At 40.5% G+C, this 25,596-nt stretch overlaps 2 protein-coding genes across 5 annotated transcripts; one reads left to right on the forward strand and one right to left on the reverse strand.

Annotated features, from left to right (window-relative positions):
* Window positions 1-728: 728 nt before the first annotated feature.
* Window positions 729-11,943, forward strand: CUNH11orf16 (chromosome unknown C11orf16 homolog). The gene is made up of 4 exons (XM_088145095.1): window positions 729-742; window positions 3,739-3,892; window positions 6,401-6,617; window positions 11,279-11,943. The coding sequence occupies exons 1-4, from the start codon at window positions 729-731 to the stop codon at window positions 11,941-11,943; spliced, it is 1,050 nt and encodes a 349-aa protein (XP_088001221.1).
* A 3,856-nt stretch (window positions 11,944-15,799) lies between these two features.
* On the reverse strand, window positions 15,800-21,702 carry AKIP1 (A-kinase interacting protein 1). 4 transcript variants are annotated; one of them, XM_025169611.2, is made up of 6 exons: window positions 21,397-21,700; window positions 19,677-19,826; window positions 18,682-18,765; window positions 17,431-17,544; window positions 16,843-16,932; window positions 15,803-16,172 (listed from the first exon to the last, which is right to left on the reverse strand). In XM_025169611.2, the coding sequence occupies exons 2-6, from the start codon at window positions 19,809-19,811 to the stop codon at window positions 16,044-16,046; spliced, it is 552 nt and encodes a 183-aa protein (XP_025025379.1). In that variant the 5' UTR covers window positions 19,812-19,826; window positions 21,397-21,700; the 3' UTR covers window positions 15,803-16,043. The 4 variants fall into 4 exon arrangements, with proteins under 4 accessions (XP_088002093.1, XP_025025381.1, XP_025025379.1 ...); XM_015888895.3 differs by having other exon boundaries at window positions 15,805-16,172; window positions 19,671-19,826; window positions 21,397-21,698; XM_088145967.1 differs by lacking the exon at window positions 21,397-21,700 and having other exon boundaries at window positions 15,800-16,172; window positions 19,677-19,820.
* Between the last annotated feature and the right edge of the window lie 3,894 nt (window positions 21,703-25,596).

Below are 25,596 nucleotides of genomic sequence, written 5' to 3' on the forward strand. Positions count from 1 at the left end.
TTGCTACTAAGTGAACAGGTGTAACTTGCAGCCTTATTTGTACTAAGAAAAGTATTTTCATACATTTCATACATAAATTAAATTTACCAGTAAAGGCTCCCTAGTTATTTTGGAGCTATTTTCAGACATTAGACATATTGCTCAATTATGCAAAATATACAACCTGCCAACATTTCAGCATCAGGAATAAGGAGATGATTACTCCAGTGTGACTCACTATGATCAACATCTCTTTGCTAGTCTCCCAGCATACTCTGTCTCTCAAACTCCAAAGGGATCGTCTTCTATTGACCCAAATAAAACATCCAAATAATTATCTGTTTATGTGCCCTTCATCATATTGAAGTAGACAGAGAGGAAAAAAGACACTCCTAAAATAAATAAGGGTACCAGTTGGGATTCCCTGCAGAGCAGTTGCATCTCTCTCTCCCTGTATCCCTACCCAGAACTGAGCAAGAGGATCAGTGAAAAAACTCTTCTGTGTGTTGGCTCGGGAGTCAGTGTCCCCACAAGCTGTATGGCTAATTCCCTTTACCGTATAAACATTACAAAGAATTCAGCCTTCTTAAAAAAATAATAAAAATCAAGCAATAAAGTCATAGCACCAGATTTTCCCAGTCTCTCCCCCCCCCACTTTTCCTTTCTGAACAATGTAAAATCTATGACAGAAGTGCTTCATTTTTACAGAAAATTTGGCTACGTTGCTATTTGCAGAGCGCAATCCTATCATGCCAATTGAGAAGTGAGTCCAAATGATTTCAGCGAGGATAGAGTATTACAGGTTTTGTAAACATCACTAAATGACATAAGCAAAACCAGCAACTGGAGCAGATTCTTAAGAAAAAAGAAAAACTTTATTTCACCTGTCTCCTGACCACTGGTTGTAATATATAAACCAACTAGTAATAGAAGAAACATTCATAATTTTTGCCTCATGTCATATGGACCAGAGCTCTCAAACAAGATGGTAGCATGCTCTTAAATCACTGGGCTATGTCCAGCTGTGACTCAGGCAAATCTTGAGGCCCTGGATGCAAAGGGAACGCCCCACCCCAAAGTCCACTTAGGTGGCAATCACTAAGGTTGGTTTCTCAAACTTTGCAATACCATGGCCCTCTAAAATAAATGAATGTGTGCAATAAATTATACATAAATAAAACTGCTGTGATTAGTAGTTGATTTTAACAGACAGGGAGACCTACAAGTTTATCTCAAAACTTGGTTTTGCTCTCTGCTGTGCCTGGACAAGCCTGATCATCTTGAAAAACTTTTATGACCTTCCCACCACAAAACCTAGGGGTCATGGCCTAAAGTTTGAGAAGCCTGGAGCTAATGTTGCTAATATAGCATTACGGGTAATTTTTATCCTTAATTGGCTGCAAAAAGATCATGCTTCCAGCAACAGGAGGAAGAGAATAAGGACATTGAATGAGTCCGCTCAGAAGAAAGTCTGGGGATCTAGTGAGAAAAACAGTATGAGCTACGAGGGATGGTGTGAAGCAATTCGCAATTAAGTTCACTGATTTGAAGTGTTTGCCCCAGGACTTTTCTATGACATTTGTGGTAGTCTCAGGAACCTTGTTAACAGTTGGTAGGTATGAAATATTTGCTCATGTTCCTGAAAAACAAGAGGTTCATCTAGGTCAGTTATTTGTGGAGAGGAGCCCTGATTCAAAAATATTTTCAAGCATTTAGTGGAAACATATGGGATGCACATGTCTCCAGCTGTATAATAGGCAAAAATCAGAAGGAGACTGGTCAGACCTTTTCAGACTAATACATTCTATTAAAAGGCATACGTTTTCATGAGCTACAGCTTACTTCATTAGATGCACATGGTGGCCAAAGTTATATAAGATTTAAATTGTGTTTGGTGCAGGAAGGGAGGGAAGATATAGTGTTTATGAAGATGCAGATTACATGTGAGACATATTACAAGTAGCTGCACCCTGTGATCTATAATCAAACTGTATAATAGGTACTGTATACCTGAAGTACTTCACGTCTAGCATGTTCAATAATGAGCCACATCTAAATCTTCACTAACTGCTTCTGCACATGGTTCTTCTTACCTGATGAGTGTACAAAAAAGTATATATGAAGATCCAGCTCAAATTATATTTCTCCCCATTGACCTGGTTCCTCAGATATAGCAGAGAGTCCAGACATTTCATAGTAGTAGATTGATGGCTAACTTGGCTTCCCCTGATGTGATTTCCCGATTGGTTCCACATTCCAATTTTGCATTAATCAGAAATACTGCTTTCATTTAAACAATTCTAAACTCTCTAAAAAGGGCATTTTATCACAATGATCAAACAATGGTATAGTGAAGGGAAATGAATAAAGGGCTCATTGATATCTTCATCTGGATAAGTGAAATGTGGAGACCAAGTAAGCATTTTTATGGGGTACATTGATAGGGTTATACTGAACTTGATCATCCTTTGGCAATAGGAGGTTAGCCCCTAGTGTAGAGAGTAAAGATGATGACCTTGATGGAGAAAAGCAGGAACCATTACTTAGGTAAAAGGGATGAAGCACTTTTTAAGTCCAGAACAACGAGATAACATTTGAAAGTGACTCAGGCAGAATCATCTCTAATTCACTGGAGTATAAGGAGGAGGAGGAGGCATGGCATAATCAGATTTGCAAGGTTCTGTTATTATAGTCAATCTCAATAAAAGTAGTTTTAACTTTCTGGTGGAATTGATTTCCTTGTCTGGTCTACCTAGTGGGGTTGACATCTGGCTTCAAATCCCAAGTAGTTTTTTTCTTGGCATGATCCAAACCTGCTTTTCCAAAATTAGCACCTTTAAAAAAACAGACCAGACAAAAAGTGGTAGTCCTTCCCATTGTCAGTAACTAGGACTTTCAGTCAGTTCCACAGAGTACAAAACAGTGTTTTAGCTGCTTATCCTAAATTGTTGCAGTCTGATTGCAGGTGAAATCGGCAAAGTTTTGAGTGGGAGCAATGATTGTGATTTATTTGTTTTACAGAGCTTATAGACCACCCCAGTTACAACTGACTGTGTGGGGTAGACAAGTTATATTTGTATTAAATCTGGAAATAACATTTTCCCCCTTCAAAGTATCAAAACTATGCTCTTTTAATTGTAGGAGAGAGTTCCTGAAAGAATGAGTGAGTGCATGTTGTCCTCTTGGCCATACCACAGACACTGCTGTACAGTGCCAGTACAAGCTAAATCCATGCACAGAAATGTCATGGTTAATCCCAGTTCCAGCTGCAGTGGCTGTTTCTTAGTGCATCCTTCATGCGGCATTAGCCCATTTCTCATAACAAGGTAATAAAGTATTTATTTAAGTGTTTAAAATGAGAAGAGACAAGGACATTAAACTCTGTCTTTCTATATCCCAGGATCCCCCAAGGGAGGCTTATACGTTCTTCCTTGGCTTTCTCCCCAAGCAGGTGGGACAATAGCAGAATTTGCTGGATAGAAGTATAAAGTATGACATTTTCTCCCTGGGATCAGAGTATGGTAAAAGAACTCAAGATGGTGGCCATGACAGTCATATGCAACATGCATAAAAAATGGGCAGAACTTCCATTGCACTAGCATGGCCATCATCTTGACTTTTTTTTTTATCACACCTTGCAGACATCCCAACTGGGATTTAGAATCTATGTAGCTCAAGCAGATGATTAGCATTTCTTGTCATGTGTGGTCAGTTTTCACTGTGTGGTTCTCAGCTGCCATTCTTTCATTTTATTCCCAGATGCTCATGCCTCAGCTACTGTCCCTTTCTTTCTGATGCAAAACATAGGACAGGAAAGAATTTGGAGAGATCACTGGATGCTGGTAGTCCTGTTCTGGCAAAAAAGGAAGGTGACTGTTATTATTACCAAGGCACAATCATAACAGATATAGAGGCAAGTTGCAAAATTATTTTCTGTATGGTTGTAAATGGTTATTATTAAATATACACCAAGTAATATTCAGAAACTACAGAAATTCAACTGAATATACTTACTCACAGTAATTGTTTTCCTCAATTTAGTGCAGTAAGGGATTAGTTCATAGGGTTATGTGGATCCAGTTAATTCATACTGAATTAATCCAAGGACAGAGATAACTGGGCAAAGGATTCACACCATGTCAAATGCAATCTAAAAATGTAAGTGCTTGTGGACAATAATTTCAGTTGATCTCATTGTGGAATGAATGCCTTTGCTACCCACACTAAATGAGACCATTGCTTCTCTTGCAAACGTTGAAGGATGGACTAGAAGATGATGAATACTGTTGAAACCATCAGATGTTGTGCTACAAAGATAAGGGCAACAGTAATCAACTTTTAATTTAACAGTAATCAGTATTAATTTCCCAGTTATTGCAATTCCTCTCTCCCACCCCCCACCCCAATCTTTCTTATGTTATTTTAGGACAGGTGCAGTCAAGGTTTATACCCTGCTAGTCAATGACATCCTGCCCTCCTTCCTTATCTAACAAATCCTGGGGAATGCTTTCTAGCCAGTTATAACTGTGTAACCCCAATGACATCATTAGAATACTTCATGACAGTTGCCCTTGTAGTTTCCCCAACATTTCTGGGTTTCATTTATTTGCTTGAGCCCAACTTGCACTATCTTAGGAACATATTGTTTATATCAAGAATAGGCAAACCAATATCCTTCAGATATTTTGGACTTCAACATCCAACAGTCCCAGCTAGAAGAGGCAATGGAAAGAGACACTAGGAATTATCCAAATTATTCCAAAACACCAGGTTCCTTACCCATGGCTTATATTGAGAACCAAGGTTGCAGTATAATCCTATTCCAGCTTTCCTCAACCTGGCATTCTTAGATACATTAAACTTCTTTATTCCCAGCCAAATAGAGGCATGCTGACTGGGAATACATACTATAGCAGGAGCAGTAATGCAACGCATCTGAAGGGCACATGATTGAGGAACATTGTTGTAACTAGAGGTATAAGATTACCCTGTGAGACCCTTTCCATCTTGTTAAAGCAGGTTCTTTTATTTCTTTACTAGCACCAGAGCTCTAGGAGTATTTGTGCTATTTGGGGATCTCAGCAACTATTGATAGTTGATGAATAGCATTATTGCTGGAAATGTGGTTGGTGTGTTGATATATAAACTGGACAGTGGAAAAAAAGTCTGCCTTCAATTCATTAGTTGTTAGCACTTGAAACAAATGTGGTATTTTCCTTCTGAAAAGCAAGAGGCAGGGTTGTTTGCTCACCACAGTCTCTCAGCGTCCGATAACTCTGAAGAACCAGCTATTCAGAAGGTAAAGGGAGTGACTTGGAGTGAATCCAGCATATGTTTGATCAACTCAGTGCTTGATTCTCATTCTACCTACAGAATGACAGAGTGCAATTGGGGAAACAAATATTTTCATTTTTAAATAGCCACAGAGCAGACAGAAAAGCTCAAGGGGATGGTGTGGTGAGGGGGAGAGAAACTTTTGATTTTATAACAAGATAGCTCAATTTGCTTTTACTGCAGAATAAATTATTTAAACAGTATGGATGTGTTGAGTTACTTTTCATAATTTAATTCAAATTTGGGGAAGTTTTGCTGAATATCATTCAGTTCAATAGTATGCATATTCAGGGATTGTGATCTTAGGTGATGTTAAACTAATCAAGTCTTCCTAGAAATCAAACAGCAATGAACTTTGGGATCAAATTGTGGAGATTTGTACCTCAGATGACCACCTGGAGCAGAGCAGACAGTAACAAACAGATCTGGCATTATTTCCTTTGGCTAACACTGGTCCACAAAGAGAGGCTAGTCATTGCAAAATACTTTTTCTTATTTTTTAAAAAAACAGTTTATAGTTGGAGGATGGTTGATTGGTTATAGACTCTCCATTTAACATTTTCACCTTAAAATATATTATCTCTTGTATTATGCACAGAATATTTAGACTTGAGCACATGGGTTAATATCAAAGCAGCTGGGACCAACTCATTTGTTCATAATGGATTATGTCATCTTTTAAGTATGTTCAAAACATGCCTTGTGTGTACTTCGAGTATTTCTTTTTTAAAATCAGTTGGAAAGGCTATCTCCTTTTGCTTTTTCCTCCAAATAACACAGGAAGGTACAAGCAATTGTAAAATATGGAAGAAAGCTGCATGACAAACGAAACTGTGAATGGGCTTCGCAACTGAAGTAAAATTAATGGCTGTTAAAAGGAAAACAGAGCCCTATAAATAAAATAGTTTTGCCTGGTCTATTGAGTTGTCAACCCTCAAAGAGAAAACCAAAACTAAGAATTAAGTTGGGGGTGATTTCCTCCCTTGGACTTGTATTTAATTTGTTTTTAATGTTCTAAGCTATCAATAGGAGTGATTTCCTATTATTTGTGCTATTTTTAAAAATATCTTTTTTTTCTTTCTGACAGGAAGGTGAGAAAATATCATTTCTGGTACAGTGTGCAGTGGGGGAAGATACACCTTGTGTGCAGAAAATAGCCCGCAGTGATATCCTTGAGTGTGTGAATGGAATGAGACACTCTATCCTGCCAGGTGACAAAGTGATGGCCCCCTGGGAACCAGAGCGGAAGAGGTACGGCCCTGGCACCGTCCTCCAAGGCATGGAGACCAGAGATCCCCTGCGAGGTAAAATCGAAATTCCCTTGCTACATACGTGGGGAGTAGCTTTGGGCAACAGGCTATGTCTGCAGCAGGAAATAAAAATAGGCTGGTGCTTCTCTTTTAAAAAGAAGAAAATTTTTATTAGGAAATTACATTCAGATAGAAAGTTTAAAAACTTCATCTAGCCGCATTTGGATCTAGCCAAAGAATGAAAGGCCACGTAGTACACTAGATCACATGGAGCCTGGCATGGGATCTCTGCCATTACCAGAGAAGGAGGAAAAGATCTATGGGAAAAAAAGAGCAGGAACTGGAAGTGATGGCAGCCCTGCATTTATCGGTCTAACCGAAGAGGGAGTGTCAAGGAGGGGAATCTGCATAAGCTTTCACTACACCTATTGTGCCTAGTGAGACTGAGGAGGTGCAGTGAGATAATACACCCCAAAATTGATCTTCCAATGCCCTTCTCATAGGTATATGCACCAGTTCACAACTCCTATCACTTCACATAGGTTTTTTCTCTTATGGCCAGTAGCCATGTTTCTGCTTCAGCATCTGCATTTTCTCAGTGTCCTGCTGTGTGGAGCGTTTGGGTGTGTCCTCCTTCCTGGCTGGAAGAGAAAGTCTTTTGGGTGGCATCTCTTTGGGCCTTCTGAAAATCTTACCTCTGACTCAGTTTCTGTGTTCTCTTCTCACGCAGGTACCCTTTTTCTGTCACATATCACAGTTTCCTCTTGTTGAGGCTGCTGCCCTGTTTCTTCTCCTGCTGGGAAGTCTAAATTGATTTCTGACATCGTATTAACACTTGGTGTCTTTCATTAAGCTACATCACTCTAAGTAATTTACCTGTTTCTGCGGCAGAATCCATGACTCTGTATCATTGGCAGTCTAGCACATAGCCAGGAAATCTATGTTCATCACTTCTGCATTTTTGTTTGGGAAGATAAGCACTCTTTTCTTCGGGAAGATAAGCATTCGCCTTGGATCCAAACACTCTATTATGCTGAATATTGGGGTTAGTTCCATTCCCCAGTTCAAATGGCACAGCTTTTGTGCCTTTAGTAAGCAGCCTGTGTTGCAAATAAGGTGCAATGATAACTGCTTCTTCTTTACTTGGTAGTCTACCCTCAAGACCCTTGTCTTCTGTCATTTCCAATGTTCTATTCTTTATTTATGACACATCATTTTGCTATGGGATATATGCAATTGTTTTGTTCTTTGATAATGCCTTGTTCATTTAAGTATCGGTCAAACGTTTTCAATGTACTTCCCCCCATTACCTTCCAAATTTCTTGCTCCCACGGGCTCTTTGAGTGTTGGTACACTTTATCTTTCTCTTTAAGATGCTAAGTGAAAACATATTTTGAAAAAAAAAATGTCAGAAGAAACCAAATCAATTCTTCTATGCATATGTACAAAAAATAGTCCCCCATAGTCACTGTGGAGGTTCCTTGGTGGATGTTTTTTTATGGATGATAAATAAGAGGCTCTAATTGTATTTGCTTTAATAAAGTCAACACATTTGAATTCAGAGTAGCAAGACTGAAAATTCACACCTGTTGCTAAATTGTCCTTCATCAGCTTTGAAATATATTTAGTATGTGTGGTCAAATCTGTGATATCAGATTTTTCAGTTTTTCTGAAAACATTCCTTTGCAGTATTTTTTCCTGTCATTCTACGATGCTACTTCAATGTTCCCTTCATGATCAGTTCTTTGTGAACAGGGCAATAAATTCTTTCCTTCCGTAAAGAATGTTGCATCCTCACATTGTATCTGTTTTTATGTTCATAAAGTTATTTTCTAGGCTGGGAACTTACTAAGCTTCTAGAATGCAAACCTCAACAGCCTGTGTTTTGTAGTTTACACAAGTTAAACAAATCGTTCCTTCACAATCCTGAATGTGTTCATCTTTGGCAAGTTAGGTTGGAGCTTTACAACACTTATCTATGCCTGAAAAGCAATTAACATTGTTAAAGAAATATGAAGAAGTCTCACTATCCATATAGATTTTGTTTTAATTTTGAATTGATCCTGCAAATGATTTCTCTTGCAGTACTCTGTTTAATGTTGGTTTGCAGGATTCATTCTTTATAAATCCCTTCCTTGTGACTTTCTCTTGTTTTGTGGCAGCATTCCTCTTCATGACTCAGTTCTGTAATATTTGTTTTTAAGAATTTTTTGCAGCTGAGAGTTCCTTATCTTTCTCTGAACATTCCTTCTGAGATGTAAATTGCTCCTGCAGGTGTCTCCCTCTTTTTCCTAGGAGCCTGGAGGTCCGATTTGGAAATATTTCATTTCCTAAATTTGCTTTCTGAGATGAAATTCCTAAAAATGTTCTTGGACAAGACTCAGCCTTGGATTTGCTTTAACCAGAAGAAAACAATTGTTTCATATTTCTCAGGCAGATAGTAGACCAGAAGACCAGTCTTAGCCCCTGCAGGCAATTTTACATCTTCTTATTTCAGCTCTTCTGACTGTTTGTAAGAAAAAGCTATATTTGCTGATAAATCACCCACATCTTTAAGTCTTTTATTACATATTTGTGATATGAGAGAAATGTGTGAGTTCATGGCTTTTTGCTGAAATAGGTTCCTCAGCCTTTCCCACATTTCCATGCAATCTCTTTATCTTCCATACAGATAAGCAAATTAGTGCAGCTAAAGATACCTGTCCCATGGCTTTCTTGTCTGCAGCATCCCATTCCTTCTGTTTCTCTCCAACTTCACCTGGTCACCTAGGACGTGGGCCCTCAGCATTTTCATTACTCTCCCACATGAATCACAGCCAGCTGTCCTGTTTTAAGTAATCTGCTTCTCCTGAAGACCTGTCAGCAACACACACACGTGCACACACACAAATCCCCTCCCCTTCCTGACTAAGCCCCAAACTCTTACACCTTTAAATGTTCTTTTGCGCTGAGCGCATGTGGGAGTTACTTTGTATAGTAGAATATGCAATATGTGAGAGCAGCTTTCTGCAGCAGAATGCACACGCAGAGAGAAGTAAAAATAATAGAGCAATGCACAATGTTTAACATTTTAAAAAGTTCTGAATCCCTGCTCTAGAAGGAGGGAAATAGGTTTTTGACTGTCACAAGGGCTAGCCAATTAGGATTCTATCTAGGCACCGCCTGCTGAAAATGGGAAAACAGGCTCCTTGCAAACTTGAAAAGTAATGTTATGTGTGAACAAAAGGCACGTTGTGGTAATTATGCATCTGGTGGAAAGGTATAGTACTGTAGTGTATGCCCATCACAAAATACCTCCTAGAGAGAATATAGAGGCAGCTTTTTGCAGCCATGTAAGTGGGCATAACATTTAGTTTAAGGCGGTGACTAAGCCAAGAGTCTCTGTTACTGAGCATATGTGTTGTCATCTCTCTCCCCCCACGCTACATATTGCATTTTAACCAAGGCTTAAGGCCTACTGCTGAAATTGAAATAGCTGCTAGTTTGAGATTGCAGTATTTGCACAAATCAGATTTTGTAACCTACCCGGATAAATGTTCTTAGTAGGGCTTTTTGACTTAGCATCTTCTGCAAGTACAGTTTAAGTGAGTTAAGTTCAGGCTGAAATCTGTCTTTTGATTCCCCAGTTTTCTTCCCATTTGAAAAAAAAATGCATATGTTGAGTTTTTTCTTAGTGTAAGGTTCTCGGCTACCCAGAAAACGTGAAATCCATCAGCAGCACAAAACAAAAGACTTCACGCAGGGACTTCTCTAAGCAGCGTTTTATTTGGCCAAGCAAAAGTCTGGGTGCCCACACCATGCACCACGAGAGAGCAGGGTGGCACATCCTTGGAGACAAAAACACAGCCTTTTATAGTATTTTTAAAAAGGCAGATCTTAGTACCATTATAATGAAGATGAGTTTTACAACCAGTCAAAGAAACTTAAACAGAATACATTATTTCCCGCCCTTGTTTGCTTACATTAATTTAAAGGAGTTCCCCCTAACTCTTGTACCTTGTCAGTCCCTGCAGACCCTTGTTCTGTGTCCTCCCTCCTTATTAGGCCTCAGACTTAGTCTCTTCGGGAGGAGTTTTCCCTATTATCTGAGCTAGCTCGTCTGTGGTTAGTTGCTTCCTCTTGCAATTTCACTACGTGCTGTTAGTATTGAAGCTTGGCTATAGAGAACTCTGCGCATACTCTAAAGCTATGAAGTTAACATTGCCAATTCAAATATTGCCAATTTAGTTTTTGATCCCTTCATTAGTATACTTTAAAATATTTTGAGATGGGCTTTTAGAGTTAACTTTATTTTTATGAAGTGATGGAAAATGCTGGAGTTTGGGGTTGTTCCCCCCCCCCCCCCCATCACTGTGCAGTCTCCAGGGCCGTTTGTTCTTCTTGATCTGAAAAACTCATGGAAGAGTTTTCATGTGATGCCTTCCCATGGGATATGAAGCCAGTGAGGCTGCAGATGGAGAAGTTATTGTACTGGGAAAATGAGATACGCATTCTTTTAGCTACCTTGTGACTACATTAAATGCCAGCATGCCATCCTTCATGCCGAATCAGAGTTTCACCAAAACGTTTTCTCTGCTTAAAGAAAACCTACCCAAAACCTTTTTCGTCAAATGAGATGGAATAGTCACACATGGAAAAGTCTTGGTCTAGTAATCAATAGTTAAAAACACATGCTTAGCATTTTAAAACAAACTTTATATGTTCTTTTTCAACAGGAAAAGAAGATGAGGAAATTACAGTCAGCTTTTGGAATGGCAAGAAAGCCAAAGTCCCATTAGGCCTTGCCTTGTGGATTCCTTCAGGGCAGTGGGAGAGGATTGTAGAGATGATCCATATTCCCTACACAAGCAGGAAGCAGTCTGAGCGGCAGCTTCAGAGGCCTGGCTACTACAATTGTTCATGTGGGACTATTCCAACCTGTGCTTCGGGTGATTTCCAAAGGTGTGGGGGCACCCACTGCTCTTTTATCTGTCCTTGCTATAGTGGTTTTCATCACACATGCTCATTGCTTAGACATAGGCAATGTGTCTCCTGCTGCTGCTCCTGTAAATACAGTGGCTGTTGGTCGCGGCCCTCTTTAGCTGAATTAATCTCTGGAGATTTTAAAAAAGAGTTCACTAATACACCTACAACACCATGCTTACCAATAGAAGGCTCCCCCAAAGTAGAACATGCTGCTGTGCTAACCAGCTCTTCCTCATCCTCCTCAGGTTCTCAGTGTGAAAGAGAAAAACGTGTGACCAAGAGCACAATGATAGATCATGCAGTGAACACAGATTCTAGTCTTTTTGAAAATCCCACGTCAGAGGAAATCAGAAGACCAGAGTGGAGGTACTGGAAGAGAAGCCATCCCAGAAAGGGCAATAACCACTTATACTAGCTTGGTTAGTTTTCAGGAATAACTTGTTTGGATGATAAAGCTCTGATTATAAAAGCCAAGGTACACAAGATCTCCCTTGATTGATCTCCAGCGGATATCTAGAATCTGCTGGTCTCACATGAGGGTTAAAACCAGGCCACAATGGGTTATTCAGAAAACCCAAACCAAACATACTATGGCTTAGTGTGTTGTTTAAACCAAGCTATTGTGATTTACTAGCCATGATTTATTACTTAGCATTATGTGTAAACCCAGTCACTGTCTCAGGTGAGTGTTTATTAACTAATGATGGCTCACTCTGCAAGTTGGCCTACATTTAGCATATTAAACTTGTCCTTTGGCCCATATCTATATCTATATAGATATATAGATATATATATAGAGAGAGAGAGAGAGGGAGGGAGAGAGAGAGGTTAGGGGGAAAAAAAGAGAAAGACATTGCTTGCATCTACAGATGTTGCTATGCTACAACTTACTGTGGATCATGCTGGCTAAGGATGTTGTGAAATGCCATACAGTAATATCTCAAAGATTGTAGGTTCTCCAAACCTGGCCTGCAAAGCAGAGACATTTATGAATATTATAATGTCAATGGAAGTGAAGTCTTCTATTACAGACAATTTCATATCTAATTTCACATTTGAGAAAGGGCAATAACCACTTATACTAGCTTGGTTAGTTTTAAGGAATAACTTGTTTGGATGATAAAGAGTGATCAGCTATGCATAACATCTAATTTATGAGTCTACTTCAGTGGGAACAAGGCCAAGAATTTATATGCTGACTGAGGTCTCTTCCACATGGCAGTAGTAAAGTGTTGACATTCTGTGCAGGAGCTGGCAAAAATCGTGCCACCCTAAGAAGTGTGCTGACTGCACTTTCAATCCCTACTGCCTTGGCAATAAAGCAGAATAGGAATTTCATCTGAGCCCTAACTGGGGAGAAGGGAAAATTGGGATGGGGAACATTTGCTTTAGTGCTAGTCACTGAAAGAAGACCCATGGGGCTTCTGCTGCCAGTTCTTCAATCCCATGGAGTCTTTCTCCCCTGCTTCTCCCCCCCCACCGCAGATTTCTTCTGACATCCCTGGTTAACAAGAGAAGCAGAGGACTGGCAGCAAAGTGAGTCTTCTTTGCACTAGTTCTCCTGGCATCAAAAAGAGCCACTTTCCCCACTTCTCACTGGGGAGAGGAAGAGGGTGGAAACAGCTCTTCAGGCAGCATCCCAGTAGTAAAGCTGTGGAAGCTTTACTGTGAGGGGACTGGCTGCAGAACCCCGTAGTAAAGCCAGTCCCCAGTGGATTTGGACATCATAGTTCTCCCCACAGTTCAGTTACCCTCTCCCACAGCTTAGGCATTCCAGTGGGGGAAGAACGGGAGGGAGGGCACCTGTACTGGCGGGTGGGGGAAGAGCTTAATCTTACTGTAGGGGCCCTGGCTGAAAAGCCACTCCCACATCACTTCCCTTGCCCTCTGAGAAGAACTAAGATGACCTTCCTCTGCCACTCCTGAGATGACAAAAGAAATGGGAAAGCCTGAACTCTTCTGCTGCTAAACCTGGATGGCCCTGAAGAATCAAGGGCCAGGGCCTGGGCAAGGGGTGCAGCCTCAAGTGGCTAATAGGAGCAAGGCTGCCCCTCCCCCCAAATTTACTTTGGTAGGATGCACTTGAGACAGACCAGATGGCATGGCTTGTACTGGGAAAAGCTGGAAAATGGCCCCTTAAAAGACAAGTTCAGACAGCTTTCCTGGTGGGTCAGGGGTGAGTTGAACACAATGTCACCCATACATATCCTTTAAATCTCTATGCTGAGGGACTTCCAATCCACCACTACAGAACTGGAAGACAGCATTCCAGCCCTGATATATTTGATCTTTCTTTGCAAAAGCTGCTTCTGCTCCCTTGGCTAAGCTTGGAAGGAGCTCCATAAAACCCTCTTCAGCTGAACAAGTCAAAGTTGATGGTTGCTGCATTAGGAAAAGGATCTCAAAGCCAAACCATAGGTAAGGTTTCCAACAGTGCAGTCTCTAAGCTGGCCACTGCGATAACAGAGAAGTCAGTTTTGACCTTGCCAGTAGACATGCAAAACACACTTCACAGAAGTGAACAAATGCCAACAAATTTCCTACTGAAATACAGAGGTATATTAAAGCAGATCAGTACTGTATTGTTACATTTTACCACACTGTCAGTCAATTCATGCTTTAGAAATTCTGCATATGCAGGACACATTCTGGGATACATTCAGTATTTTAACTTTTTTGTGTTTTATGTGATAAAACAGTTCCTTGGTATAGGCTGTTCACCCTCACAATCTGCCAAAATTGCTTCTAAGAGTGTAGTATTAAACACAACTTCTCATGTTCATGATTTCACTGAAAATAGTCATTGCAGTCAACTAATTGGCAAAAGCCAAGAGTTTATAAGAGAATGCAGTCAAGGAAACAATGTTACTGACAGTATAATTTTATCTCATGTTAATAACCAATCAAGCTAAAACAGACATGGTTGTAGGTGTGTGTGTGCCTGTAGCTACCCCTTCTGGTCATTAGAGTACTCATAACAGAAATTAGTAAGTTGGCTGGTTCACACATTATGCTAAGTGACAATCAAATCACATTATGATTTGTGGGACTCATCTATCGAGTCCCATCATGGACCTCAGGCAGTTCTGCTTATGGATTTCTGACGTTTTGTAGCCTCAAGTTCCTATTTCAAACTTTCAGTCTATAATTGTTATACTATCATCTGTAGAAGCCAACATTGTCAGCAGCTGCTGCAGAACAGAAAGAGCTGACAACAAAGCCACTTCGTCTACAGATGGGTCTCCATCAATACTGTACAACCACAGTGCTATATTTGAAACCATTGAACAGTCTTGTCAAAGGCATCTTTCGGTGAATGAAGTCTTCAGCCACAGAATTACTAACTCATCACGGGGAGAGTAATTATGTATAGCATTGCTAACCCCTCTTTTTCTCAGGGGTTCAAGATGGTCTGCATAATTTTCCCTCCTATTGGTTATTATCAGAACAATCATGTAGAGTAGCTGAAACTGAGAGTCACTGACTTTGGGTCACTTAAATAAGCTTCAAGGGGATTTCCATTTGCTTCTTCCTGGCCATAATCCAATTGTAGTGTAATGGTCAATAACAGCTTAAATTTGTGCTTGTTTTAAGTAGTATAACCGCAAACTATTTACTCTGAGCTTTTCAATCAGTAATTATCATACACATAACAAGCTCATGTGATTTATTCCTTGAAGTACTTTAGTGAATCACATGTGCACACTTAAAAGATGCAATACCGTACTGTGTACGCAAATATATTCATAAAATGTGATTTTTTTTCTCCTCTTCCTGTAGCTTACTTTGCCCTCCCTAAACTTACTTCAAGGTTCCCATCTTCAGTAGCTTGGGTGTGTGTGTGAATGCTGTAGGGAGGGAAATCCCATCCCCGCTTTCCCTAACATAAGAACTTCCATTAAACTTCACTTACAATAGCACTGTTTATAAGATCCTCTTAGCTATTTCATAAGCCCTCATTGCCAGACTACAGAATTCCTGAACAGCACCAGGGGTAAAATAATTTTGAAGTAACTGGGCTTTTTTTAGATTGAGACCAATCATGCCACAAAAAAAGGATAAAAGGGAATCAGATCAATATTCTCTTAACCAAAAGGCTTAGTACTAAACATTAGATACTGATGAGTATCATGGTTTTAGTCATTTCTGTTTGGCCAAACTACTGTTCTTTTTGTTTTACATACAGTAGTACAGAGAAGCAAAATGAAATTGCTTTTCCCTACTCTACTCTTAAAGTGCCAGAACTTTAGTGAACAAAAGACAGCTCCGAATCAAGTGTTCATAAGAAAGCAACATCATTCTCACAATTTATTGGGTACAAAGAATCACATAGCATACAAGTAAAAATACATTCATGATTCAAACTATAGCAAATTTTAACAGAGTTCAAGCTATAACAGTAAAAAAATAAGATGGAGCAGAATATTCAAGTAATATAAGGCTAAAAGTATTATGTATGAAAAGATGGCACTTCAGACATTGAAATCTATTTTAATTGTTATCTTAATGAGGAGATCATAAATGAAAAGTCAGGTTTACACTTTGCCCTGGCTGAACGTTTACTAGGTGTGCTTCTCTGATGGTGTCATCATACGAAGATGTGCTGATTGTGTATGTGCCAGGAGACACTTTAATGCAAATCTCCTGCAAGGAACAAAAAAAAAATTCAATTTTAAAACACAAGAACATCAGAAGGATATTGTACCTAACAAAGAAACAAATTAAGTTTAACAGCATTATGTGAAAGAGAATTTACTCTATTGATTGATCTATCTGAGCTGAAATACGTTACAGATAAAACCTACTGGAGAAAGAGGGTAACAATTCATCAGAGATGAAAGCAGCAGTCATCCTGGCAAGTACATTGTTGAGTCCTCAGTTTAAAATATACCATGTTATATTCCAATCCATTGTGTTATTGGGGTACCCATAAAGGTTACATGTTTATTTCAATAAATCTTTCAATCTGTATACTATATAGCATGATATTCAATATCTTGCAAGTAGACTTTTGTTCAAGCAATACAAGATTTCCTCCCTCTCTTCTCTTGATTTGGAAAGTGTGTCTCAGTGTGTGTGCGCGTGCGCACATTGCAAATGAAAACTATTCAACCTGCAAGTTTGTGGACAGATATAAATTGGTCATAAACTATACAGAAAGTGCAAAATGCACTGGCCTTAACAATCACTACTCTCAGCAATTCCAGCCAGCGTGCCTAATTGCAAGGAACAATAGGAACTGTGATTCAGCAATATCTGGATGGCCACAGATTCCCCAGCCCTACCACACAATGTAATGCAACTTGATACTTGCTTTTGATGTAGAGGTCTTAGCTGGAATTAAAGCAGCTGATTGGGTTTTGTGATATTCAGGCTCTTCCACTATCGGAGCATTTTTATTTTCCTAGAGAGAACACATTATAGCTTTCAGGCCTGGAGATGACTAAGTTCGGGCTATATATCAGCCATCACCTTGTCCAAATGATAAATAACACCATCCAGAAGTAACTGCCAGAGGGTATCAAGGACACCCATTAAGAATTGGTGGCAAGCATAACCTTGCAAAAACAATTTGCGTCACAATATCTCCCCGACCTCCCTCATAATTTCTAGGCAAAGAAAAATGTGGCATCACATGACTGAAAACACAATGGCTTATTCACCTAACTTTAATTTTTAAAATCCTGGCTGAAGAGAATACATTGAATGTTCCATTGCCCTTGAAAACACAATCAGGCCTTTGAAAATAGAAGCAATGAAAAGAATGCTTAATGCATTTTACAACACATTTTTATTGGATATTGACAGGGAGACTATGTGAAGGCAGCCACAGAATTCCCACAACATATAATTGGCCTATTAAGTCTCTGTTTAAGAGGAAAGCAACATTCAGAACACTTACCTCATTTTCAAATGCTCTTAGCAAGTTTTCAGATGCTTCCTTGCTGTGATAGCGAAAAATATGTGCAACTTCATGCTCTTCAAACTGAAATGGTGGCATTGAGCAGTAGTAATTCTGGAGGAAAGTTGTTGAAGAAAAAGGGATTACTAAACCCACTTCGTGTACACTTTGTGTACATCAATTTTAAAATATGAGTTGGGGTTCAAAGCAACCCTCCACATCCACTCTTCCATTTAAATCTATATTGCTGTTTTTTCAATGGCTAGCCTTGTCCTATTGCAGCCTGATGAGCAAGACTCTCCTTGGAAAGTACTCTCCTGCCACCTTCTGCCTTCAGAAGAGTAGATGGAAAAGAAGCTTTGTTAGGCCAAAAACTACATTCGTTCCTGTAACAGGACACTTGCATTCTACTCTACGGAGCTGGATTCTTCTTCTTGCAGTGGGAACGGTGATCCATTATCTCTGGAATGTATATATGGATAGTAGTACTGCATATACATATATGCAGTTGAAAATGCTGGAGTGATGGAACAGGTATGGAATGCTACTAAAATCAGCTACACCAAGGCCCTTAAAAATGCTTAAAGAGGGGCCTGAAACTGTATGGGCAACATCTGCTAAACTTTTCTGAAGGCAAAGTGAACAGGACAACAATGTTAAACATGAGTTCTTAGCGCTTGTGTCTAACATGAAACATGATGCAAAATAAAAGTATATTAATAAAGTTATATCCTGCACTCTCTTCCAAGCAATGAGTCTTCTAATACAGCTAGCAGAAGCGCACACAGATAAAACAGGAATTTGGTATCAAGAAAAGAGGGATTATGCTATTTTATTTCACAAGTAATAGTTTAACATAATGCATCCTGATTTTCCCAGAAATCAAATTAAATTAAAACAGTCATAACTGTTACTGGGTTGGGATTGTAGTTGCTTACATTAGATTCTCAAAGAGGGGCAAGTCATAATTCACCAGTCCTTTCAGCACAAGCCAGAGATCTGCTCTGGAGGGTTGGAGAAAGCTTTGGAACAAGATGGAAGATGGTACAGAGGCAAGAGGTGGGATAATTAAAAGTGGCTTTTGCCTTCCCTCTTCCAAGGGCCTCTCCGGGGTCTCAGCCTTTTCTGTGAATGGAAGGAGGCTAGCCATTCAACTGACAAAAGGCCAAGCCTGGACTGAGCCCACCCAAAGGCCTTACAGGAACCCCTTTATGTCAGAATTGCATTTCGCCTCTTTCTAGAACTGGTTACCTCACAGTCTGCAGATATACAGCCCATGTGTTCAGCAAATGAAGCAAAAGCAGCATCAAGAGAAGCATCTTCATCAGTCCCTCCCTGTTGTCAAAAACAAAATGTTACTATAAAATGTACATCCAGAGACACGTAATGAAAAGAAAAGGCAACATATTATGCTATAGAAACAGCCTTCCAAAATGCGAGACCAACCAGATATGGCTTATGATACTCTTGGACATCATAAATACAGTCTCCTCCGGAATGCTACTCAGTGCTGTACCTTGTTCCTTTATCAGGTTCTATATACAGATATTGATACACTAAGCATCTGTCTGCCCTCTTGTTTTATTCAAGTTTTCTGCCTCACCCACAACCCTGTCTTTACCTATATGGCCAAAATGATGTGATTATTCAGAAGCGGGGCTGCGTGGAAAGTAGCAGGTCCCAGAAAAGACAGATGGCCCATGAGAAAGTCTCATGTATGGATGAATCTCTGAGATATTGACAGTAGCAATAACATTTAGAGAGACAGTTGTATTGAACCAAGTGGTAGCACCAGGTTTTGTTGTGACGAATCAAACAATAGTCTCAAAGGGTAGCCCTACTGATAATCTTATTGGGTATTTAATAAGAACAGTGTCTTGTCATCTGGAAGTAAGAAACAGTCTGTGGTTTGATGTGTCAGGCATCTATCGGTTTCAAATATGGCCGAAGTCCATTCTTATAGCGCCCCCAAACCTAGATAGAAATGAAAAGGTACCCCGTGCGGCTGTGGTCTTCCCCTAGCTCTTCAAGCAGTTGTAAAATTCACACAATTCACTGTTTTAAAGCTATTCATTTCTACCCATCAGAATGCCCTAGCTGCTTCTCGTGACACCTTTTTAAGCAAAAGCAAATTTGCCGTGAGACACACCATTTCCTTTCTTTATATAAACCTTGCCTGCAGGGTAAAGAACTGGCATTCAGCTATAAGATCTAAGGCTTATTGATTAAAACCAACCAACCTTTACCCGAAAGGTCCTCCTTTGGAGTTGAGGAGGCAGTGGCCAGTTCAATTTCCGTGTTTTCGCCCGCTCCAGAACTTGCTGAGCAAGTGTTGCTGTACGCTGCATGCGATGGTTCACGCTAAGCGCGTTGGAGTCCATTCCTTGGACTCAGACCTTAAAAAGCCAAAGTTGTTCAGACGGTCAAGAACAGCAGTGGCGGAAAAAAGCCAGGAGACGAGGGGAGAACTGTACTGCCTAGCTAGCCAACTCTCTGACTCTTAAGGTACAGCAACCCCTCCTCCAGTTTTCCAGGAGAAAAGTTATGCTGCCTCATTTGCAAGGATGGCTTTCCAAGTCCTTCATCTCCAAAGACATTCCACAAACTGTTTGCTAAAGCCAGCAATGCAGGTACTTCCCGTTAAGAAAAGATCACCAAGTGATCAAGGCAAGAAGACAAAGTCACTTGGTATACTTCAGACACAAACAACTTCATTATGACTCTCAAAAATGTTGGTGCAAAAGTGACACGGTTTGGCGCTTGCTGAGGCCTGCTGGTTCATCCGAGTCTTCTTCATCATTCCTGCTTGCTCACCCTCCTTTCCTGCAGATCCAGGGAGAGCAGCACTGACAAGAAAGAAAAGCTGCATCTGCTACTTGGCCTCTCCCCATCGCTAAGCAAATCAGCAGAAGCAACAAGAAGGAGGAACGCTCCTAATAGCCTAGTTTGAGTTCAAGGCTACTGTATGCTTTTGCCACCTGACATATGCCAGCTCTGATTCAAAGACACAGCCCTACAGGACTCCATTTTCAATTAACCAGAGTCTAGTATTATTTCTGAGCCCTAATTAAGTATGAAATAAGCTGTGGCTTAATGGTACATCTGGATCAGGCCTCAAAAGAGGCAGAGTGACCTATTAATAAACCTTGAAATACACTCCTAATTAAAAAGATTGCCTTGGGCTCTGACTCTATGTACATTTTCCCTGGAAGCATCCCCATTAAAACCAACAGAACACTATTTCTCAGCAGATATGTATCACACTGCACCTTTTTTCCACATTATATCTTCAGGAGGAGATCCCTTTGCAATACTATGTGCATCAAAAGCATGATCTTGCTAAAGTTCAAAAAGTTACAGTGCATCTCAGTTGTGATTATAGCTGGGCTCATCAAAAGAATACACTGAAACTCTGTCTCCTTAGTGGCATTAGTAGACATCCGAGAGTTGTACCTGTTATTTCACAAAGTTAGTAAGTCCTACAAATGTAGGGCAAGGTAGAAGCTCATATGTTTAGACAGTTCCCATGCAGACATTATAATGCAACTGTTGGAACTTTACAAGAATGCCATTTTGATGTGCTGATCCCCCAGAAAAAAGTATGTAGCTAGTTGTTATGAATATAAAAGACTGTCAGCATGTAAACCTATCCTAAAAGCCAAACTTTTGGAACCCACCATACAACGATATAGGACAACTAAAGACAATTATGGGTAGCAACCTCATTGACTGGCACACTTTTCCTAAATGGAGAACTGCTTTCTTCATTCTAGTACCGTCCAGATATGTGTGGGAAGACAGCAATTTCCGACCCCCAAGGCATTCACTGTTGGCTGGGGACGTGGGGAACTGCAATTCTTATACACCCAGAGGGCGCCAAGTTGGTGAAGGTGGGTTAGACCTTATTAAGCGACCTTCAGTCAAAAAGCACGCATACGCCGCCTGGTGGCAGCCTTAGGAACTCACCGCCAATACGCGCCCTGAAGACAGCACCGCCGGACAGGAGCTGTAAGCACAGCAAAACCAAAGGAACGGAAGTGAGGAATAGAGCGCTTGCCTCCTCCTTGACAAAGCCGCTTTATCTGGAAACCACGCGAATCTCTTCACAAGAAATACTCGCTTCCCTTCGAATGACAACTGTCGAATGAGAACCGCATGACGTCACCGGCTAATTTTCTCAAAACTTCTAACGAAAGGAACTGCTTCTTGCAGCCGGCCCGGGCGGGGGGACGTTCGTTTCGCGGAACAGCAGTTCGTTGCGTCACAATAGGCTGCGTCACAGTCCACCTTCTTCCTTTCGGAAGCTGACCTGCTTTATAAGGAAGAAATTCTATTTTCATTGAATTCGAGTAATTTACTTCTGAGTTATACATGCGCCTGCGTGATTTGTCTCAGAGGAAAAAGCATGATCGCTGAGTATATATGTCAGTGGGGCTTACTCCTGGAATGCAGCGATGGGGCTTACCTGCTGTATAGTTATTTAGGAAGGCGCGTGTTTGGGATCGAGGCCTTGAATTGGTTTCGCCGGGCCAAGCCAGACAACGGATGCTTTTGGCAATTCTCCGGTTAAACCAACATTGTACTCTCGCATTTACAAGGCCATTCTGTGCATATTTAGGCGGAAGCAATGTATCCTTGTGCTCACTTGGTAGGGAGCGTGTGTTCTTGCTGCTTCGTTGTCATCCTTCGAAAGGCGGGGAGCGGAGAAACATCGCTCCAGCAGCAAACAGAAAAGCCTTATAGTTCCATTCGAACAAGCCCAAAGAAAAGTAGGACAATGATTAGAAGCCTGTCCTGTCAGTTTTTGAGGTAAGTTAGTGTCAAAAATTAGCTACTACACATCTGAAGGCGCTTTCTAAAGAGCAAATGCTTCTGAGGGAATTCCTTTTAAGATTGGAGTGCTAGTCTCAAAACCAGGTACTTGTAATATAAGTCTTCGGTAGGGCAACTCTGTTGTAAAATGGGTCCTTAATAGAATTGCTGACTGTCTCCTATAATTATTCAGTGGTTAATTTATATGCTTGTGGGTGAGCCCGGCTGCAAAACCCGTTCGACCACTAGGTGGCAGAAAGATACCAAAGAAACCCCAAACAAACCCAAAACCAAAAACAAACCCTTTTCTGCCATCAGTTGGTCGTCTGGACTTTTTCAACTCAGGTACTATAAAGTGCCTCTAAAATGTCATCTGCAACTGGTGACATTTAAGCACTGTATAGAAGAAATATGGTGCTAGATATAGCAATGTGGGAGCTTACAGTTTCCGTTAAATCAGTGTTGTCCAAACTTGGCCACTTTAAGATGAGTGGACTTCAACTTGCAGAATTCCCCAGCCAGCGAGTCCACTCATCTTAAAGTGGCCAAGTTTGGACAACACTGCGTTAAATCATCCCTCTTGCTAAGGCTGCATCTGCACAAACATGTTAAGTCATCGTTTACAAACCACAGTTGTTGGGTGCACACAGCTTGCCATGCCAGAAACAAACAAAACACATTTGAGCTGAGCGTGATGAATTTATATCATCTTATGCTATTTGCTTTAACCTCTCCAGATGTTAAAAAAAAAAAAAAGTTGGCTTTGGGATGAGAGCTAATTTAAACCATTTCCCCATGGACTGACTCAGTTCACATATCATCATTCTTGGCTTTTAGCTTAGTGTGTCCTAGCCAGTTGTTGTTTATTCAGTAAACTAAAGAGGCATGAGAGCCAGTGTGGTGCAAGAGTTAAGATTTTGGACTGGCACTGGGGAGTTCTGGTCCATCCATAGTTACAGAAGTTCACTCTTTCTCTACCCAATCTACCTCACAGGGTGTTGTTGGAGGAAAAATGGAAGGAGGGAGTGTTAATGTATTACTTTAGAACAAACAGGTGGGATATAAATCTAACAAGCCAAAGTTTAGGGTGATGTTTCACAAGCAAGTATCTTATTCTCCCTTTCACTATCTGATCAGCTTATACAGTGGGGTTTTCTTTCTTTCTGGTTTCCCTCAGCCAAAAGCCAAAAAGATTATCTACTTGAGTCCCTTCTGGGTAGAAAGGAAAGAAATAGATGAAAATAATTAATTAACTTTTTTGGCATAAAGAAAATTGGTCAGGACCATTCTGGAATATGGTATAGTCATCCCTATTCTGAAAAGGTTTTGGTAACACTCTGCTTCTGCTTTTTTCCTTATTGGTTCTGGATCTTTCAGAACTTGATCTCCTGATTTGTCCATGCTAAGGTAGGAGAAGGCCAGGCTGCTGGCTACTCCCCCCCCCGCCCCGCCCTTCCTCCTGTAGATGAGCCAGGTGTCAACTGTAGATGTCCCTTTGGCTTTTAGGACCTAGGAAGTGAACGTTACTTGAAACTGGAAGGCTGTGCCACCATAAAGCATTTAATGCAGGGAAGATCCATTTGTTAGCTGTTCTGATCTGTTGTAGGAATTTTAAAGATCTGTTTAGATATGACCAGGGTCAAACCCAGTTCATCTCTTTGCCTAATCGCATCAAGCCCAAACTGACCCTCCCTGCCCTTAGACAAAGCCCCCCTGAAAGCCCATCTAAATCAATGAATAGAATTCTCCTCACCAGCTCACAGTACAGCCCAAGGGCAACCCTTACAAGGGAATTGCAACATAGAGAAACCCCAACCTTCCATCCTCTATCAGCTGATGACCTCAACATTTCATCTCCTTCACAATGAACTGTTTTAATTGTGAGCTGCCCAGAGTCATCCTCTGGGGGAGATGGGTGGCATATAAATTTAATAAATAAATAATGAATGAATGAACTTCCTCAGCTCTGCTGTCCTCTTGAAAGGCCCATTGTGCCTAACAATAGAACTCACCCCAGGTACACTGACAAGGACCTGCCCAGTTTTCCCAAACTGGCCAGCAAATCAGATCCCTAGGATTTCCCACCTTGTAGCCCTTGACTTCTATAAAAATCTTTGCTTTCCCATTGTTTTGGGTTCTTTCTTGTAAAGCAGGCACCCAAGGGTCCTTGCAATAAATGTGGTTCTTCCTCTCAGTGTTGTGCTCCTTCTTCAAACTGAATCCATGACAAAACTGAGTTCCAGAGAGAAGACAGCAACTGACTTAATCTCCACACTTTGTTCATGTCACCTTGTTTTAATTTTCTACACATTGCCAATAAATACCTCTACCTTTGTTTAGAAAAAGGGATTAAAATCTGGTTCACAAATTGTTCAAAGCCACAATGTGGTTTATTTGGTTTAGCATAATACAGTGGTACCTCGGTTCACGAACGCTTCTGTTCACGAACAATTCGGTTCACGAACAGCTCCGTTCGCAAAGTTTTGCCTCCGTTCGCGAACGCTGGATCGCGATCAGGTTACAAACAGGATCTGCGGCCATTTTCCCTCCCATGACACGTAGTCGCGGCTTCCGGTAGGGAGGGGGAGTCTCCCTCCAAGCAGTAACCGCCTCCCCACCCGCCTTCCTGTCCTCCACTCCAGAAGTTGCGTCGAGCAAGGTTAGTGTTCTCTCTCTTCATGCTGTATTTTGTTTAATATTTTTGCAGTTTTAAAAAAACAACAACATATGGTTCAGAACGGATTAACCGTAATTACATTAAACCTTATGGGGAAATTTGATTCGGGATGCGATCAAAAATCGGTTGGCGACCAAATTCGGAGGGGTCAGAACGGATTAACCGTATTTACATTGAACCTTATGGGAAAATTTGATTGGGTTCACGACCAATTCGGTTCGTGACCAGAGTCGTGGAACGAATTAAGTTCGTGAACCGAGGTACCACTGAATATAAAATCAACTAACTGTGGTTTGTAAAGCATGGTTTACAGGATAGTGCAATGTGTGAACCTAGTTATGGCACAGATGCATTTCAAACAATGTTGGTCCATTATAAAAACAAATATGGTTTGTAAACTATACTGAGAGTAGAGTAGGAAGCTTTAAGGCAAAGCTTTGGAAACTTTAATACTTTTTTTTACATTCACAAATGATTCCAACTTAAATCACATCTGTAACTTCTACTCCTGCTACCCATGGGTAGCATTGCAGGTCAACATTTTAAAAAGAATGTTAACATACCAATTTTGGTAACCAGGGTTATTTATTTTTAGATCTAGATTGGATCTTCAATTGCATTTACACATATATTGTCATAATGGAATATTTGGATACTTTTAAACAATATTATATTTA

The sequence above is a fragment of the Python bivittatus genome, unplaced genomic scaffold (assembly GCF_059951505.1).
Source record: "Python bivittatus isolate LINGU-HERP-01145 unplaced genomic scaffold, Pbiv_v1 ctg000480_np1212, whole genome shotgun sequence".
Taxonomy (NCBI): Eukaryota; Metazoa; Chordata; class Lepidosauria; order Squamata; family Pythonidae; genus Python; species Python bivittatus.